The 20,570-nt window shown below is 43.5% G+C and overlaps 1 protein-coding gene across 1 annotated transcript in view; it reads right to left on the bottom strand.

Annotated features, from left to right (window-relative positions):
* The window catches only part of MYO3B (myosin IIIB), a gene marked incomplete at both ends in the record, with an annotated part of 373,275 nt that overhangs the window by 143,720 nt on the left and 208,985 nt on the right, over positions 1 to 20,570 (bottom strand). The window contains 5 exons of the mRNA XM_080927936.1: positions 13,475 to 13,604; positions 15,203 to 15,294; positions 17,755 to 17,908; positions 18,613 to 18,760; positions 19,674 to 19,884. Coding sequence (XP_080784062.1) covers positions 13,475 to 13,604; positions 15,203 to 15,294; positions 17,755 to 17,908; positions 18,613 to 18,760; positions 19,674 to 19,884 — 735 coding nt within the window. The remainder of the gene's footprint in view (positions 1 to 13,474; positions 13,605 to 15,202; positions 15,295 to 17,754; positions 17,909 to 18,612; positions 18,761 to 19,673; positions 19,885 to 20,570) is intronic.

Genomic DNA, 20,570 nt, shown 5'->3' with positions numbered 1-20,570 from the left:
TGTTATTTTAATATGGCATGTATAATACATACATGTATATATTATATAATGTTAGATAATAATTAAATATAATACAATATTGTGAGTATAATATATAGAGAGTATTGTATGTGCATATATCCATGATATGGGGGATTAAGCATATATATGTATTTGATATATAGTATGTGAGGTGTATACATATGTGTATATATACATAAAAACATATATACACATATGTCTGTATATATGTACATAATTTGTATCATGAATTTATGTGTGTGTATGTATACACACAAATACTGTACACATATGTGCATATGGTAGAAACTGCCTTTAGGTACTTACAGACATATTGTGGAACCTAAGTCTCGAATTTAGACTTAGTCACATCCCAAACAGCTCATTGTGCAGATGCAAATAGTTTCAAATCTAAATCTAACACTTTGAAAGATCTGCAAAGCTTCTGCTCCAGAGCATGTGGACAAGTGGCCATCAGACTCACTGTTCTCATTTACTGTGAACAACTCATATAGGACTTAAAACACAGCACAGAAGGTGGGAGGGAGATCTCCCCACCCCCTCTGTGAGCATCCTTAGTGAAAAGCAAGTATGAACAGACATGGGCCAGTCTCTAGCCAGGCTCATTCCTGTGGCTTAACCTCAGTCTCTCTTCTCCCTTCCTGATTTACCACCAACCCTTTCTTCACAAACCCCAGAGTGTGAAGACTGTTCACATGTTGATTTCCAGAGCCATCTTGTGCAACAAAATGAAGACTTATCAATGAGAGGAAAGGCCACTGTGTGCTTATGCAAGACGCTCGAGGTTTCAGAGTTTTAGCAAGTCTAGCACAGAGATGTCCAAATGTTTTCTCTGGTGATATCTTCAGAGGCTAAACTGTGATTAATAGCCTGCAAAGAACCCTTTGAAGGAGGATTGGTGACATCAAAGTCATAATCCAGAGGTGGCAGGAGCTTTATAATGAGTGGGAAGCATTTTAACACATTTCAAAGGATTTACAGCACAAATAAACAATAGGTCCCAGCCAAGGGGGCCCTGCCGCACACACCTTCCAGAAACAGAACCTATAAGAACTTTCCATTTTCATTTATATGTAAATACAGTGTTCACACTGCTTTCAGATGTTAAGCATCCTCAGGGCTTCACCCAGCACAGCACCTTCACTCTGAGCATCCCTCCTGGCCCAGGGTCTCTTCCTGTGCTTCTGAGAAACCATGATTACCAAAGTGTTTCCTGGCTGGGGTGAGATCCTGGAGTTTAGGTGGGGATACAACTGAGATCCTATGCTGGGATCTGAAATAGGGCCTGAAGGCTCCTACCTCATTCTCCTGCTTCCAACCTTTAAGTTAGGAGGAGTTAGGTGGCCTGAAGAGAGAGGTGGCCCTTTCAAAGGTGGTCATCTCCTGCCTTCAGTTACCCCATAAGAATTGTCCCAAACGCCTGGTCACTGGTTTCAGTAATTCCACAGACTTAGTACCCTCTGCTGCTCTGCCATCCTGTCTGAGCTTGCTGCAGGGCACTGGCAGCCTAGTGAAAGCACACCTTCCTGACTGTCTGTCTGTCTGTCTGTCCTACCAAAGCCCGTGCTGGTCCCGTCTCTGGTGCAGCTTTGTTTGAGGAAGTCTCCTACCCAAGTTAATTAATGGTGAATGCTCCCTGGAGGGACAGACTTTTGGAAGGTACTATCAATTCTTTCACTGAAAGTATCAGTAAAGGTTGATGAGAGCGAGTTACACCCCAATTTCACATCTCCCTTGCTGGTTTCACCTGCCTGGGCTGTTGTTGGATGACTCTTACCCAATCCTAATGGAGAGAGGGCCTCGTTTGGAAAGACCTACCAGATTCAAACTTGACTTCTCAACTAATTCTGACCCTGGTCTCCTTCCTCCAAAGCGTTGGCCTTCCTTCCTGGCCAGATCCATAGTCTGTGCTGACAATGTATAGGGAGCTGGCCCCAGTGCAAGTGCCTCTGTGAGGGTTGCAGTAACTCAAATCTAGTCACTGGAGCTTCTAACTTGGGTGGCTAATAAAACATAAGGAGCTAAATTCAGTAGTTGTGTAAAACATATTGTAATGTTTGATATGTTAAAAGACATTTATAATATCTTTCTAAAACCTTGTAAATCTGTAACAAGGACTAGTTGTAGATTTGAGGAAATTTAAAATAGCCACAGAATTTGTATAGCAGGAACCCAAGGAGCAGAGCATGTATACTGTTAGATTTGTCCTTGGTGTTTTTTTTTTTTCCTCCCCTGGCATTTGTCTATGATTTTATGTGTTGATATTAATAAATAGGCAGAGTGGGTGGGCAAGTTCCCTGCCCATTTAGACATTGCTAAATCTCTCACGAAAGGAGACTAGATGATTATTTGGAAAGAGAAGTTATCATTTTGTGGAGTAAAGGAATAAAAATGAAATAAGAAACCAGCCTATCCTATACCTGCTCAACTGAAAGAAATGTAGAGAACAGTAACTTCTGTGGCAAGATGGGAGATGGAGACAGAAGAACTGTCGAGAATCTCGGAGACCAGGAGGAGGAGGGGGGGGGGGAGCAGTTATAGAGAACAAAAGCCAGCAGAGGTTAACTATCTGACAAGCATGTAATTCAGTGTTAACCCCAGGGGCTAAAGCTACTCACTACACTCCAAGTCCTCTCAGGTCAAAGCAAATATGCTACCTTATAGTAATATTAATCTCTAGGGATGCTGAAATGATTCCATTTCTTTTAAATATCTTTAAAAACAACCACTAGGTTTTTATTTCTGTTCCTCTTCATCAATTTAAATTTTTTTTTTCAGTACCAGGCATAAGACTTATACATTGGGGTTGGAGAGACAGAGTAACAGTCAGCTCACTGATAGCTCACTCTCTGCTCTTCCAGATGATCTGGGTTCAATTCCCACCACCCATCACGACTGTAACTCCAGTTCCAGGAGAGCAGGCAGACTTACATGCAGATAAAATATCAATGCACATGTCGCCAAAGCCAAAAAATGTTCCTTAATGATGCCACATTGAAAACTACCCAGGCAGCCAACTAACATGGTACCTCTGACCTCCCTTGGCTTCTACGGCTCTTGGGGCAAGCACTAAAATTCATTTGCTTTCATCCTATATCCAGCATTTAGCTCTATATGCCTGTCTCATTGCAAACAATAAATGTGTGTGAATGCACACATGAATGAATTGTATGGCGCTGAAGTTTATTCACAAGGCACTCAGAGCTCTTTGCTGGTCTCTGGCCCTGCTCTACTCCATACTCGTTTTGCATTTCAGATCCTTTGCTTGTGCTGTGCGATGCTTGCATTGCAGAGAGGCTGTGGCCAAAAATGGGACATCCAGGGTCAAACTGCCTGGGGTTTGTCTCAGACCTGCCACTTGTGAAGAAGACTTGAGACAGTTTCTTGCTTTTTGTTTGTTTGTTTTTTTTTCATTTTTATTAGATAGTTTATGTATTTACATTTCAAATGTTATCCCCTTTCCCTGTTCTTCCTCTTCCACTCCCATCCCCTCTACGAGGATACTCTCCCTCCCACCCACCCACTCCCATCTCAACATCCTGGCATTCCCATACACTAGAGAAACAAGCCTTCATAGGACCAAGGGCTTCTCCTCCTATTGATGGCAGACAATGCCATCCTCTGTCACATATGCAACTGGAGCCATGGGTTCCCCCATGTGTACTCTTTGGTTGGTCCCTGGGAGCTCTGGGCGGTCTGATTGGTTGATATTGTTGTTCTTCCTATGGGGTTGCAGACCCCTCCAACTCCTTCAGTTCTTTCTCTAGCTCCTACATCGGGGTCCCTGTGCTCAGTCTAATGGTTAGCTACAAACATCCTCATCTGTATCAGTAAGGCTCTGGCAGAGCCTCTCAGGAGACATCCATATCAGGCTCCTGTCAGCAAGCACCTGATGGCATCAGCAATAGTGACTGGGTTTGGTGGCTGCATATGGGACAGATCCCCAGGTGAGGCCGTTTCTGGATAGTCTTTCCTTCAGTCTCTGCTCCTCCTTTTGTCCCCTTATTTCCTCCTGTGAGTATTTTGTTCCCCCTTCTAAGAAGGACTGAAGCATCCACACTAAGTAGATATTAGTCCAAAAGCTCAGAATACCCAAGATACAATTCACAGACCATATGACACTCAAGAAGAAGGAAGACCAGTTGCATGCTTTTACTACCTGGATTTTATCATCTAGAGAGCTGGACAGATGTTTGCTGTTCAGTTCATAGTTAACAGAGTTGAAATTGCTGCAGAGGTGCAGGTGTGGTTGGCAGCACAGAGATTGATGGAAGCCATGTGAGACCTCTGGGGTTCTGGTTGGTCAAGTGCTAGGTGAAGCTAACTGTGGCTAAGTCATTATTTCTCCATCATACATTTTGAGAGTTATGAAAACGCTATCAATTAAGGGTTCCAGCTAGGTAGAATTTGATGGAAGATTCATTTTTTCCCTATTGCCTTGAGGTCATTAATGTTGGGCTGTACAATTAATTAGGAAATAATTAATTAAGTGAATCGAGGACTTAAGGGTTGAGGGCTTACATTATTTTTCCCTGGTTATCTTTTGAAGGTACACCCCCTTAAAAAGCTAGAAATCATAGACCACCAACAACACACAGAATTTTTAGTACTGTTTGGCATCACTTTTCTTTAGAATTTCTGGAGAATAAGGAAATAACTGGAAATCAGATTATTTCTCTCCACTTAACTAGTAGTATTTACTATGTTGTAGATGTGAGACTAAGGGTCTAAAATTAATTATGTAATACAGCAAGACCATAATGCAGCTCATCAATCTACAAAGAAGGAAACTGAGGCAAAAGTTGCAAATGCTTCTTGCTCAAGGTCAGAGCTCTGAGCATCAATTACCAGACAGCACCCCCCCCCCCAGTCCCATTTGAATTCAACTCTGGTTCTTTCCAGCATTTTGATATTATAGGCAAACCGCTGAATGGCTGATGAAGTTGTCAGAACGGATAGCACCCCATAGATGATCTGAATTGGGGGTAGGGTACTTACAGACTAAATCAGATCAGCCAAATGCAGATCCCAATGACTACCTGGAAATCAGTTGGCGTGGTTGAGCTAAACCTTATCAACTGGATGATAGTTCATTTGGTTTCTTTATAATTTGACTACCCCTGTGGGGTGTGAAGAAGAGAACCCGTTTTATTAATATTGAATCTTAAAATCTCAGTGGTCTTCTCTCCCAACCTCCTACCCTACAGTTCAGCTGAGCAACATTTAATTTCATTCACTGACATCTCACATATGCAAGCCAGTCAAGTTCCTTATTGTTACTTTGCTACTCTGCACAGCTGGGGTTCACAGCTTTGCTTTGCACACACTGGCACCAGAGTGAAATGATTAACTTTATATGTATCCAACATATGGACCAGACTGTTAGAAGATGCTCTCGGGTTGTGAAGAGAGAGAATACGGATTCTATGAACAGGACCCAGATTCCCGGGGGGTGAGGTGGAGTGAGAAATTTTGATCCGTATCTAAGTAGAGGGAATAAAATTCTAATGGCTTCATTTCTAGTTTACTGTCTTTAAGGTGCCTGTGGTTAGCTTTTAGGAAGGTGGGGGGGGGGTGAGCTGAAAACCACACTATACATAGATTTTATAGTAAAATAAATTAATAAACTATAGGGCTGTGGGACCTTTTCTCCAGTGTGAGTTATGAAATAAATAGGAAAATAAAAGAGAGAATTTGTACATCTTAAACAGGAACATTTTTCTTTTCTATGAATGAGCCTACTGGCAGAGAGAGATGAGAATAATTTTTCATATATTTCATATATTTTATTAAAAAAATCAGAGGTGCTATATTTGGTATCCTTGACAGAACCATTAAATAAATAAATAAATAAATAAGTAGCTCTAAATTAAACCACCACTTAAATACAAAGGCGCTTTCCTAATGGATTTCAGAGCAAGGCAGGGAATATTCATAAGGGAGTGGACAGGATGAAGCTGGTTTATGACATTAATTTTTCTCGTATCAGAGCCCTCTTTGTAACTTATTGTTAATACTTGTTTTAGGTTTTGTTTATGTTTATTTGTTTCATTAGTTGGTTTTTTGGTTTTGTTTTGTTTGTTTTGTGTTTTTTATTTTTATTTTTTAAAGACAGGGTTTCTCTGTGTAGCCCTAGAGGTCACAGAACTTGCTCTGTAGACCAGGTTGGCCTTGATTGCACAGATATCTGCTTGCCTCTGCCTTCTGAGTGCTGGGTTTAAAGGTGTGTGCCACCACACTGAGATTAGTTTTAGGTTCTGTGTTGGTTTTGCTTTGTTTTCTCTCTCCTATGATGGGGCAGCACTGGGAACCTCTCTAGTACTAGGAAGGCCAGAGGAACTTTGGAAGATGGATTTCAGCTCCGCCCTGGCAAGGGTCCTAGATGAAGAAGACAGGGAAGAAAGGCTGGAGGTCTGCGGTGTCTCAGTGGGAGCACAGAGTTTCTACCCTTTAGGTGTTTCTACATGAAAATATCTTACAATTCTTAAGATCCATCTAGGTATTTCTGTAGTAAAGATGCTTTGAGACATTCGTAATCTATATTCTCCACAGTTTTTGATTATGAAAATCTCTTACTTGGAGCTGGCAGGACAGATTAGTCACTAAATGCCCCACACATAAAAAGTCAGTGAGCCAGTATATGCTTATAATCCCAACACTGGAGAGCTGGGGGAGGCGCAAGAAGGATCCCACAGCTTCCTAAGGGACCATTCTAGCTGAATCGGTAATAAGGTCCAGGTTCAGTGAAAGACACTGTCACAAAAATAAATAAATAAATAAATAAGGTGGAAGCCAGGCATGGTGGCATGTACTAGGGAGGCAGAGGCATGTGAATCTCTGTGAATTCAAGGCCAGTCTGGTCTACAGAGTGAGTTCCAGAACAGCTAGGGCTACACACAGTAACTCTTCTTTCTTTCTTTCTTTCTATCTTTCTTTCTTTCTTTCTTTCTTTCTTTCTTTCTTTCTCTCTCTCTCTCTCTCTCTCTCTCTCTCTCTCTCTCTCTTTCTCTCTCTCTCTCTCTTTCTCTCTCTCTCTCTTTCTTTCTTTGTTGTGGTCGCTGGAAATTGAACTCAGGACCTTTGGAAGAGCAGTCAGAGCTACCAACCACTGAGCCATCTCTCTAGCCCGAGAAACCCTTTCTTGAAAATCAAAACCAACCAACTAAACAAATGTGGGGAAGCCATTGAGATCAAGGAAGATATTCAATGTTGACCTCTGGCCTTCACCTACAGAAACACACATGCATCCATTCCAGCACATGCAAATGCATGTGTACCTGCACACACACAGAACATATATTCAAATACATAAGTGTGCATACACAGGCACACACAGCCTTCCATTCATTTCTAACTCCTTCAGATCTCATAATTCCTTTATTTCATGAAGCTTTGAAAAACACCGCTGCATACTGAAAATCCTAGGCATGTCTACGTGTGACGAAAGCCGTAGAAATGTTACACTTTTCTGAAACTCTGTGCTGTGAAACAATAGTTTCTCTAACACATTGGGAAATGGTGGGAAATTAATATATTAAATATAAGTATCACATACAAATGTATACTAGATATAAATATAAAAATTATATATGTATGCGTATATATGGTAAACAAACAAAACAAGGGTCCTGAAAGACAGCTCAGTGGTTAAAGGCATTTGCTGGTCTGTTAGGAGTTTTATCCTCAGCACCCACAGTGGGCAGCTCCTAACTACCTGGGAGTCCAGCTCCGGGGGATTTGACATCCTCCTTCTGACCTCCGGAGGCACCCGCCCACACATGGTGTACTCACATATACACACATATATAGTTTAAAAGAAATAAATTTAGAAAGAAAAGAATCCACAGCAACACTCTGTTCTGTCACCTGGAGAGCCTCTGTGACCCCGGCATGTCCACATTTCTCTCCGAGAGCAAGTCTGAGGTGCTTCTGTGGCAGAGCAATACTTCCCCACAGCCACGCCAGCCACACAGCGGCCACTGAGCATGTAAAGTGTGGCTGCCCTTAACTGAGACGTGCCCTAAGTGAACACGAGCGTTTGAAGACACCACCAAAGGTAAAAGATATTATTTTATGCTGATTATATTTCAGATAAATATTCTCATCTATGAATTAAAAATATGACTGAAATTAATTTTAGGTATTTCACATTTTAACATGTTCTACTCTTCTCTAAAAAAGGCCAACAGACATTTCAAACTACTGGGACCTAAGTTGGCACCAGGACTAGAGATTGGTAGGGGTCCCTCCTAACTGCAGCTTTGCTTGGTGCAGAGCCTCTCAGCACAAGCAGAAGCTGGGGCCAGATGCTGGTTCAGGGGGGCCTCAGCCAACTGGCTGCTTTCCAAACCTAGCTGATAGGGTGGGAGAGACTGCATACAGAATTTTAAGAGGAAAGAAACGTTGAAAGAGCTGTATTTCTCTTGGAGAAGAAAAATCAAGGTCTAAAGGCATGGAGGTGGGAGAGCATGGAGAATTTCAAAGGTTACCCCACCACACCATCCCCTTGGCCTTGTGGAATCTAAGGATCCTTATGGACAAGCACTGAAAACCATTAACAAGCAGAGAAAGAGCCAGGAGGGTGTGGGGTTTCTCCTGAGGCTACAGACTGCTGGGGTTCTCGGGAACTCACAGGCCTCTGAAGCCCCAGGCCAGATGGCCCCTGAGCAGTGATCTGGGGTGTGCGCTTATGTTTACTAGGCCATGGTTCCAGGACACTCTGCTCCTGTGCTTGGGTGCTTCCTGGCACCATCTGCCCTGGGCCTCCCGGGAAGACCCCAGGCTGCTCTCCTCCCTGGGAGGCTCCAAAATCACTTTCAGATGCCAGAGTGACTGTAGTCACATCTGCCTTCCTGGTGAGCACTAGAGGCCTTACTAGACTTACTCTCTAGATTTCGTGGAGTTCCTTCTGACGTTCACAGTTTATTAAAAGAAACCCCAGGTTCTGGCATGCTTGTAGCCAGTGCGGTAAATCACAGGCCAGCCACATTTCTAATGTGCTGCAAGCACTCTTGCGGACTACCAGGATCTGCCATTCACAAATGGCTCTGGGGCTGCACAGAGCTTCATTGACATTCATCGACGGCTCCCAGCTCTGCTCCAGCAGCTGTGAGAAGGCGCCACCCTTCCCTTGTCTCCAGCAACTCACATTCCAGAGGGTCCATGCACTTCACCCATCCCTGAATTCCCCCAGGAAGCGGAGCTGGGATTGAATTGTGAAGAATAAACTGGGAGTTGGGGGAGGTGGGAGGTACGGTGGGGAGGGTTGGGGTGGGAAACAGAAGTAACATTGCAGCACTGGGTATATGCTCTGCACATATGTGGAACAGAAAGCCCTGTCTCAAGTCACACGCAGCTCAGTCTTAGCAGAGAGGCACACAGCGTGACCACACAAGGCAGAAGAGCAGTGCTAGGTAGACCAAAGTGCTTAACCGCATAGCTCCGGTTGTCCATTGTGGTGTGAGGGGCCTGTGCAATAACACTTAACTATTCTTATTAGTCTTAAGTGCCTGAGTCTGTCAGACACTGTCTGAAACAATCCACCTGCAGGCCAAAGCATGGTCAGGTCAGTAAGCCAACAGAGAGAGACTCGATGCTGACTACGGCTGCCTCTGTTTACCCAGTGGTGACTGGGAACCTTGAGAGCATCCTCCAGCCTAGACATCTTCCCCAGTAGATATGGCTGCCTCTTCAGTAGTCAATGAAAACAGAAAAGCTGAAGGAAGCATTGGGGGAAATGCCACGTGGTTACTATCTCTGATTTCACGTGGCAGTTACCATGGTAACTTGGATGTGGAAAGTCTCCCAAAGGCTCATGTCTCAGCCCTGGTACTACCAGCAGGAGGAGACGCAAGCCTCTGAGAGGCAGGAACTAGTGAGAGGCCTTCACAATGGTGAAAGTGTCTCCCTAAAGGCAATGGTGAAAACTTGGCCATTTTTTTTCTCTCTCTCAAGATAAAGACGATTTTGCTCTGTCAGGCACACCTGCTATGATGTGCTGCCCCAGTACTAAGCCAGCAGAGTCAGCTGACCATGCACTGAAATGTCTAACACTGTAGGAAATAGATCTTTTCTCCTTAGAAGTTGGTTGTCTCTGGTATTTGTTAAAGTCGTGGAAAGCTAACAAAGTTATAGTCAAGTGTTGATCTTGAGGAATGAGGAACTAAGCCAACACATCTTTGCTACAGCCACTAATTAAGGAGTGTTAGCTCCCTTCCAGGATGCCCAGGGAAGAGGCTCCTTTGGAAGGGCAAGAAAAGCCAGCCTAGGGCACTCTGATGCCTGACTTTGGAAGTAAAAGACAGTTTTTAGCTCCCATGAAACCTGAATCATTTGGAATTCTTTGATAATAAAATTAAGGTTTTCCTTTGAATTTTAAGGGGCTTCCCTGAGCTTCCAGCAAAAGCCCATATTACTGTGGAAGAGTGTGCAAAGCATGAATTCCCAGCATAATGCCCACTGTGAAGCAAGTGTCCAGGTGCCCACCGTTCAAATCAGAAGCCAGAGCATCTGAGTGTAGCCAGGAATGTCTTAAAGAGATCTAGTTTATTTTATATGGATGCATACTTTGCATGTATGTTTGTATGTATGTATGTGTGTGCCTGGTGCCTGTGGAGGTCAGCAGCGGGCACGGGTCTCCTGGGACAGACAGTTCAGAGCCACCATATGGGGGCTGGGCATGGAACCTGGTTCCTCTACACGAGCAGCAAATTCTCTTAACCAATGAGTCATTCGTGTAAGTTTTGAAGCAGCGTAAATGAGAGGACATAAGCACTGGGATTGCTTTGCCAGCGGAACTGGGCCTCTTTTGTCTCTCACAGCGATGTGCGGCCACTTCTAGCCCCTCAAAGAGACAAGTATGCACTTGAAACAAATGCTTTCAACTTCGGTGAAAAAAGTAGGCTTCTCTTCGAAGATTATACTACAGCGATGGACAGACAGACAGACAGACAGATGATGATGGATGGTTCAGATCTTACAAGCTTCATTAACATTCTGCCATTAGATGGAAGACACAGCATCATTTTTTTTAATGAAGGTCTGAGGACAGTTATCATTATAAGGTAATGAATTGGGGACCAGTTCCAAATGGAAAGTTCTAGTTTCCCCACTAACCCACTGTACTAACTCTGCTGTAGCTTCCTGTTGCCTCAATAGGCACCTTGTTGCCAGGAGACCTTGGTGTCTGTTAATTGAATGCATTTTTGCATGACTAAGTTCAGAAAGTAACAAACAAACACTCTTGCTTGCTAATTCTGACACTTACATATGGCTTTTTTTAATATTCAAAATATGAAGAAGAGTGAATTTACAATTAAAAAGCAGCCTGGTGCACAGCTCAGAATTAAGAGAAGAGCTTGCTAGGATACCACATTTGTTTCCTCTCTCCTTCCCTTCCTCTCCCTGCCCCTGTCCCCCACCTCTGTCTGTCTGTCTGTCTGTCTCTCTCTCTTTCTCCCTCTCTCTCTCTCTCTCTCTCTCTCTCTCTCTCTCTCTCTCACACACACACACACACACACACACACACACACACACACACACACACTTTTGTTACTCCCAGATGTGAGCTTCCATCTCCAGGCAAAATTCAGAAAAGGTTACAAGCTCTCTGGAAGACAAATTACAAATTTAAGTCAAGAAGTAGAAAAGGTTCTGCTGCATTTCCTTCCTGCTTTGGGATGACTCCAGGAAGAACAGGACTCGCAAGGCAGAGCGTTGCTTTCTGCATAGGGCCACCTAGTGCTCAGGGCTATGAGCTGGTTTTTCTTCAGCCACAGGTTGAAAGAGTAAAATCCAAAATCGCAAACAGACTTGACAAGTCATTATTTATGTTTATAGGGGAGTGCAAATGGCAGCTGAAGAAGAGTCCCCTAGACAGATTTTATATCAAGGGCTGTCAGTCCTGTTAATAACGTTAACAATTCTCTTCCCAGAAACCAGCTGGAGGGGAGTCTGAACTCCAGAGGGAAACACCAGCCAGCTCTGCCCACAGCTGCCTATGGGATCCCAGGGATCTATATGAATTAGATCTGGCTGTAGCCAAGAAGCATCTACAGAGGACATTGGCAGCAGACTTTTGCTGGGCCCTAGGTACCACAGAAGCATGTCTTGAAGGACGTTAAGTTCAATCTAAGATGGGCGCAGGTTTAAACTAGCTTTTCGTTCTCTTAGGCAGGATTTTCATTCATTCTGCATAATTTATCCACTCAGCGATAAATTAGACATGGAGACAGTTCCATTTTACTTTGCAAAGGTCCCAAGTGAGAGACACAAGTGCTGATGATTTTAGGAAAAGGAAGGAGCTGTGAGAAGTAGACTGATGTGGCCCACACAGAGACAGCTGCATCCCAGGTCAATCAAAGGAGCTTGGCCCAGTGAGAATCCACTGAGCTGGGAACTCTCACTTGGGGCCCTAGGGTCCTGCTTCCTGGCATGAGGACCCACAGATGGAAAGCTTCCACCCTCTGTCAGCAAGTGAAGCCATGGATGTTCTGGGTGGTTCAGGAGGATGAAGAGTTGACACCAGGTTCTGGGTCAGAACTGGACCAGGTGACCTCCAAGGGGCTTTTTTGATCAGAAGAGTGCTGCTGTACCACACACCCTTTCTTTGGAATCTTATACCAATAAGAAAGGATCACCTCTGTAATTCTAGGTAAATCGAGTCTAGCCTGGATGCTTAGTGTGAATTAATTTTTATATACAGTTTTATCAAGAGAGGAGTTAAAGGGATGCAGAGACAATGAAAAGTGTAAGAGCTGATGAGGAAAGTGTGTGTGTATGTGTGAGTGTGTATGTGTCTGTGTCTCTATGTATACATGTGTGTATGTATGTATCTGGTATGTGTATGTATGTATCTGTGTATTTTTGTCTGTGTGCATGAGTATCTATGTGTGTGTGTGTCTGTGTGTGTATGAGTATGTGTGTCTGTCTGCATGTGTGTGTCTGTGTATGTGTCTCACTGTATGTGTGTGTGTGTGTGTTTTTATGTGTGTGTACATGTCTCTGTATGTGTGTGCATGTGTGCGAACAACTCTTTTCAGGAGTTAATTTACAAAAGAAGTAGTTACGTTCTTTTTTTTTTTTTTGAACTTAGACAGAACCCTGACCCTGGTTAAAGAAGTTTAATGTTGGTCTGGAGAGATGGCTCAGTGGTTAAGACCATTCGTTACTCTTACAGAGGATTCAGCGTTGGTTCCCAGGACCGACATCATAGTTCACAACCATCCTTAACTGTAGCTCTAGAGGATCTGATACCCTCTTATGACCTCTGTGGGCAACAGGCATGCATATGGTGCATAGGCAAACACACAGGCATAACACTCAGACATAAAGTAAGTCTTTAAAAGGGGACATTTGATGTGCACACATGACAGTATTTGGACCTGATGGAAAGACACCACATTGGCTCATGTAGGCACTGGGCTAAAGCTTGGGGGGTGTGGCTCTCAGGTACCTGTTTTGGTCAAAGGAATTGAGAAGAGTTGCTGAAGGAGTCTGTTCTCAGATGTCCTCAGGACCACCACCACATCAGCAGGGAGGGTGTCTCTGTTTTTCTCAAGAACCCCAGAAGCATCGTATAACACCTAGAAAACAGACAACAGCATGTACGAGTTAGCAGAGGCAAATGACAGTGCCTAGTGACACTATGGGCCATCTGAGTAGTCGTTGCCCGGCACTGGATATAAACGCAGCCTGTCCAGTCACACGCAGCCTTTTGACTACTGAGCACCAGATAAAAGAGAGAAGTTGTACTTTTGACAGGTCAATTTGTCTTAGCTTCTTTGTCCAGTTATCTTTGAAGAAAAGGGTCCCGTGGAAGATATGGCATGTTAGAAAAAGTGTTAAAATGTCGATCGTTCATCATGTGTGAAATGCCCATCCCCATTCTACTGACAGGCAAGTAGGGGCTAACACGGAGCTGGATAAGGTCAGACAGTCATCAAACCAGAGCAAACAGGCTATGAGCACATGACCACCCTGTCTCTCAAGGCATTCGTGGAATCTGAGTGGTCTCAAAGAGTCTAAATGGTTCTCAGTTCTCAGCAATAAGGGACTCCAACTTAGAGGTATTTAAAAGGATATTCTATAAATCCCTGGATTGGTATGGTGGTTTGAATGAGGATGCCCCACATACGCGCATATGCTTGAATGTTTGGTTCCCAGTTTGGGGTTTAGGAAGGATTAGAAGGTGTGGCCTTGATGGAGGAGGTGTGTACTACTGGGGGTTGGCTCTGAGGTTTCAAAAGCTCATGCCAAGCCCAAGCTCCCGACCCCTCTCTGTCACTATGCCCTCTCTGTCACTATGCTCCCTGACATGATGATCTTTGACTCTCCTATGAAACTATAAGAAAGCCCCCAGTTTAAACCTTTTTGCTAATAGTTGTCATGGTCATGAATCCTCTTCAGAGCAATAGTAACCCTAACTAAGATCAGTGCTAAACAAAGTGGCATGAAATTCACAAACCAGAGAGAAGCTGACCCTAGAAGGGAGAAAAAAGAGAGAGAAAAGGATACAGAGTAGAAAAATGTATGAGGGGAGAGAGAAAAAGCAGTGGCAGAGACACACAGAGCATGCAGAAGGCAAGTGTCCTTTCAATGAGAACATAAATATGGAAGATAATTTGGACACATTATGCATCAACAGAATAATTCCAAATGCCTTCCATTGACCCCTCCCCACTTTCTGGATCTCGGTCCTCAACAAACCTCCTGGGAACTGGTCACAATGTAATTGGTTTATCTGGGAGAGACAGCAGTGAGCTTCATAAATTTAGATGAAGGCATGATACATAAACAATGGGAGTGACCGTTCATGTGTTAAAAGCTCACCATCTGGATGAGTGAGATTGTCCTTTCACTAGACATTTCTAGTAGTACTAAAACCAGCCCTACTGCGTTATCAACCATCCTATGTCAGCTACACTCCAAATGACTTCAGAATGCGAGCATTCACTATAAAACCCAGCAAAGACTGTGCTATGTTTCCTTTCAGTTCTGGACTAGCCCTCAGGGCAGGAAGCAGGTTGTAACTCTGTAGGCCACCACATCTATAAACAGCACCACTGAGGACACTTGGGGAATGTAATTAGAATCTAAACAGAGTGAAGTCTGGGAGACGTTTCATGAGCATCCTCACTGGGACTTTGTTGTCCTTAGATCCTATAATTCCCACCTCTCTTACCGGTCCAGCATAGTGCTGAATGCCGAAACAGAGTTCCACTCCTTTGGGCCTCCAGAAGAACTTGCACCCCCGTAGGTTGTCTTCAAATTTATCTGTGTGCAGAGAAGAGACTGGAGTGCTCATCTCCAAATAGGACCTCTCCCTCCCTCTCTTTCTCTCTCTCTCTCTCTCTCTCTCTCTCTCTCTCTCTCTCTCTCTCTCTCTCTCTCCCTCCCTCCCTCCCTCCCTCCCTCCCTCCCTCCCCCCCTCTCTCTCACACACACACACACACACATACACACCAAGGCTCAGGGATCATTGCAGAAGAAGGAAAGAGACAGAGGGAACAGATGACTGGAAGAAAAACAATATTTGCTGTACATGACAATACAGCTGTACACATGAACTCACAACAGCTCCAACATAGAATCTATGACTATGTCTATGTCACAGATCACAAGACCTGTACTAGATTAAGTCTGAGCATGGGGGAGGGACCCATGAAGTCTTACTTTTAACTGAGGATGGCTACTAGGGGAGGAGGAAGAGCCAGTTTTCTTCAGGGATTCAGGCCCTGAGAGGCTACCTATGCTCCAAGAGATGCCCCCCCTACTCATACATATATAGACCTAAATGAACTTATGAGGCATAAGAGAGGAGGAGGTTTTACACACACACACACACAAACACACACATACACACACAAACACACACAAGTGCATGCAAGCACACATGCACACATACACACACACAATACACACACAATGTTGAAAAGAAACAGGGAGGAATAGGGGGAGTGGATTTGGTCCAAACACATCATATGCATGTATGAATATTAAATAAAATATTTCAAATTTTTACTTATGTGGTTTTCCATGTTGGGAAGAAACAATGGGAATTGTTTGCTCTTTCGGACAAAAATGTGACAGCCAGAGACACAGGATAAGACATGCACACCAGCCCCAAGCAGCCACAAGCAGCCCCACTCAGACAGGCATGCCCCATTTTATCTTCCTTTAGCTGTGAAGATGCCATTTCCACCCTCCTGTCTCTAAGAAATTCTAAGCATGGACACCCAGAGTAATCTCAGAACCTGCATGGAGCTTTGGGACATGCAGATAGGCTAGGAGGGCAGATAACCCCAGGTTAACTTCATTTGGGCAATATTCAGATAACAGGAAACTGTTGGTGTTGACAATTTCAACATCAGTTTCCTTCTGAGGAAAGAGTTTGAAACATTCTACTCACTGTCCCCCTACAAACAACTTCTGTATGATTGTGAACACGTTTGAGAGCTTAGCATGAGGAACCATACTGAGTACAAAAGGCAAGATAAAAACCTGGGGCTCCAGGCCCTAAAACATATCGCAATGTAGGAAAAGAACAATGCTCATTTAAAATAAAGATTCTAAAAGAGAAGATCTCGAGGTCCAGGGCTCTGGGATAGGGCAGGAGGGGGTGGAATAGAGAACTTGGATATGGATTGGATAGATAATTCAGCCAGTGAAGGCACTTGCCACTAGGTCTGATGACCCAAGTTTAAGCACAAGAGAGAGGGAGAGAATCAACTGTTACAAGTTGTCCTTTGACTACCCCTACACATTAGATAGATAGATAGATAGATAGATAGATAGATAGATAGATAGATAGATAGATAGATAGATAGATAGATAGTTGGATAGATGAATGAATGGATGGATGGATGGATGGATGGATGGATGGATGGATGGATGGATGAATGGATGAACAGACAGACAAATAGATATAGAGATATAAAAAATAGAGGACTTTAGATGCTAGGAGGAGGCAGACATCTCTCTCAAGGAGATACTAGTAACCTAAGAAAAGGTGGCTTTAGAAAAACTAAACCAGCAACAGTGTCTACAGAAGAAAGGGCACTGTGAGTCTAGGAATACAGGACCCCTATGCTACCTGGAACTAGAGGTAGATAGGAGCCCAGTGAAGGCATAACACAAGTTTACAAAGAAGGATCACTTAGCCTTGGGCTAAGATAAAGTATAAAAGGGAGAGTGGGAAGTGCTTGCCATGAGAACTAAGGGAGAGGAAGGCCTAAGATGATATATTCATAAGGAAATAATATTATTTATGCCATCAGGAATAGGAGGAGGTGTAGGATTGGGGGTGGTGATAGATTTAAGCCACAATTCCTACCTGGACATTGAAATTCATTTTAAAACACTTTTTAAATTTTAAATTTGTATTTATGTGTATGTGTGTGTGTGTTCCTGTTTACTTCTCTTTGCTCTATATGTATGAGGATGCCAGTGTAAGCCAGAGATGGTATTGAACCCTCTGTGAATAAAGTTCAAGCTGGTTGTAAGCTGCCCAATTTGAAAATTGGAAACTGAACTGTGTTCTCAGCAAGAGCGGCAAGTCCTCTTAACCCCTGTGCCATCTCTCTGGCACACCAAGGCCCATACTTTTACAACCCACCATGTGTCTGAAGGAAGAGGGATAAACTCCTTCTTAAATTGTAAAACACATCTACCCAATGCCTTGTACCAAGTTCCAGTCTCAACATGTTTTATCTTTTTTTCCTAAAAGGTACCTACCGACCAAGGTCTGGTCTGTTCCTTGGGGAAATTGACTTTCCTCATCCAAAAGTGCCAGAAGGCCCAAGGGCTTTTGGAGGAACATGTCCAGGAGTGGGCGATTGTCCTCATATTGCACCAAGACAGCATCAACACCTTCCTTCTTATACTCCATCTGGAGGGAAACAGACCGGGACTCTCTGGCTTGAAACTGGCCTCAGTACCATCAGGACATTTTAGCTTCGACTTTTTGGGTCTGGCCATATTGAGTCATGTGAGTGACTAGATATGTTGGGCCATATAGCAGAAGAATCTGTGCATCACGGCCTTAATTCTATGCACTCAGACTGTCAAATTTACCGTTGAACTTCATGGGGAGTACATTTCCATGCCTAGGGATTCAATATCCGTTCCTCCTCCCAGGAGACACCCCTCTGTTAACTAGAGATTAGATGCAGAGACAACGGGAGATAAAGAAGGTAAATATGGGTTCTAAGAACCCTTGTCTTGGGCTCAGGGTCACCTTATGTCTTTTTGGACACCATTATAGATATTTGTAGTCAAAACAGGACAGAATAAAACATACTCAACAATACACATGGAAGAATTTTGAAGCAAGAATTAAATAATTGGCTTGACACCAGTTCCATGCAAGCCAGGGAAATGCCTTTCCATAGAAATAAGTTTTTTTTTTCTCCCAGACTAAATTTAGAATGTTTATTTTGACAGGACTATCTTGCCAGTGATTTTTCTATAGCCTTTTACCTGATACTCTGACTAACCATGTTTTTGTTTCAAACTGTGCACAGCCTGGCAGTCTCTCCAATCCCCCATCCCTCCACCCCACCCTACTACATTAGCTTTGGAGTCAACCATTACCTGCTCAAGAGCAAACACATGCTGATTGAAGTAGTACTGGATCTGTTCATTGGCGATATTTATGCAGAGCTGTTCAAAGGAATTCCTCTGGAAATCCTCAAAGCCAAAGATGTCCAAGATGCCCACATTCATCCTGTCCTCTGCACTACTATGAGAGAGAAAGGAAACAAATCAGAAGTCACATCTATCTCAAAACAATGAGAATACAAGTCCACACGCCTTTTTAGAAAATGAAAATAAATAAAATTCTTAAAAACAGAATTCTTGGAGGCAGGCATGATGACGCAGACCTGTAATCTCAGCACTTGAGAGGCTAAGACATAGATTGTCAGGAGTTCAAGGTCAACCTATGCTACAGAGCAAAACCCTGACTCAAATATATATTTATATATATATTATATATATTTATATATGAGACTATATATATGAATATGAGTATATATATATTCATATATATATATATGAGAGAGAGAGAGAGAGAGAGAGAGAACAGAACAAAAGTCTACTCAGAAGCTTCTATGCAGATCACACAAAGAAGCCTTGGTTTCTCCTACGTATTCTCCCAATTACCCACCTCTGTAACCTGCTTCTAATGAGACTTCAGAATTTAACTGTGTGGATTCCCCTACAATACAGAAAAAGACTAAAGCCCAGGAGAGAGAAAGGAGTTATAATAATATAATAATAATAAGAGAAAGCCTGTGCTTTAAAAGTTTTTTTTTACAAAACATATAGATTATTTCTAAAAAATGCCCCGAGGAGGACATGTTAATTTTGCTTTTACAGAGACGGAAATTGGCAGATGGCTCAGCTGATGAAGCTAGAGAGACATTAAACATGAGCCTGCTTTATCAGCTCCCTGCTAAGCCTCCTCCCTACAACGGCTTTCAGTCATTCTCTCAGGAGTGAATGCTCCACTGATGCTTTAAAAGGTGAAAATGAGAGCCCCTTGCCTAAAGAAAACCCAAGCAGACCTAAGGTTCTCTCTTGAAAACTCCAAGAGTCCTCAGGAAATGAATGATCCCTCCAGACCTCTACTTCTGGGGGGTGGGAAGACTTGCCATATGTTTTTATCTGGCTGCAGGAGAGTGTTGATTCGATTCACAATCCAGCTGAACAGCCTCCCATAGAGGGCCTTAGACATGGCATCCCTGACATCTTCAGCCCTGTCCACTGTGTTGGCTCGGACAATGGTCTCGCCTCGTGTGACCACACAGTGGGATGTGAGGGCCTCCTGAAGCTCTTCGGAGCTGATGCAGAGCACACAGGCAGCTGGAACACAGAATGAGTATGATCCTAGACATGTGGCCACAGCCCATGCCAACCAGCACTACAGCAGCCACTGTGGGCCAGACTCTGTTCTTCAGACTGTGCTTCACAGTCAAGACAATCAAGCCAGGTCCCTGACTCCAAGCAGTACTTGGGCTGGACAGCACAATTCCCAAACTGTTCTGGAAGCTCCCCACAAGTATTTAGTAAGAAAGGGTGTGAGGGATGGGTCTGAGAAGGAAGAGGAAATGGTCTTTTATCAAATAAATTGCAAAAATAGACAGCCACAAGCACATGGAATAGTAAAGGCCCTAAGTAAGAGTGTTACAAATTAACACAAGAATGCTTTTGGTTTGGTTTGGTTTGGCTTTGTTGGGTTTGGTTGATTTGATTTGGTTTGGTCTAGTTTGTAATCGGGTTGGTTTGGATTTTGGTTTGGTTTGGTTGGTTTGGCTTTTGGTTTGGTTGGTTCGGTTTGGCTTTTGGAGACAAGGTTTCTCTGTATAGCCCTGGCTCTTTTGGAACTCACTCTGTAGGCCAGACTGGTCTAGAACTTATGGATCCACCTCTCTGCCTCCTGAGTGCTGGGCTTAAAGGTGTCCACCACCACCAATTGGCCACAAGGTTTTTAGTCAGTTATTTGGAGAACATGGACTCTGTGGCCTAGGCTAGCCTTGGGTCTTGTGTCC

The sequence above is a fragment of the Micromys minutus genome, assembly GCF_963924665.1.
Source record: "Micromys minutus genome assembly, chromosome: 13".
Taxonomy (NCBI): domain Eukaryota; kingdom Metazoa; phylum Chordata; class Mammalia; order Rodentia; family Muridae; genus Micromys; species Micromys minutus.
The sequence above is the reverse complement of the archived record's forward strand: the minus strand, read 5'-3'. Positions and strand labels throughout refer to the sequence as shown.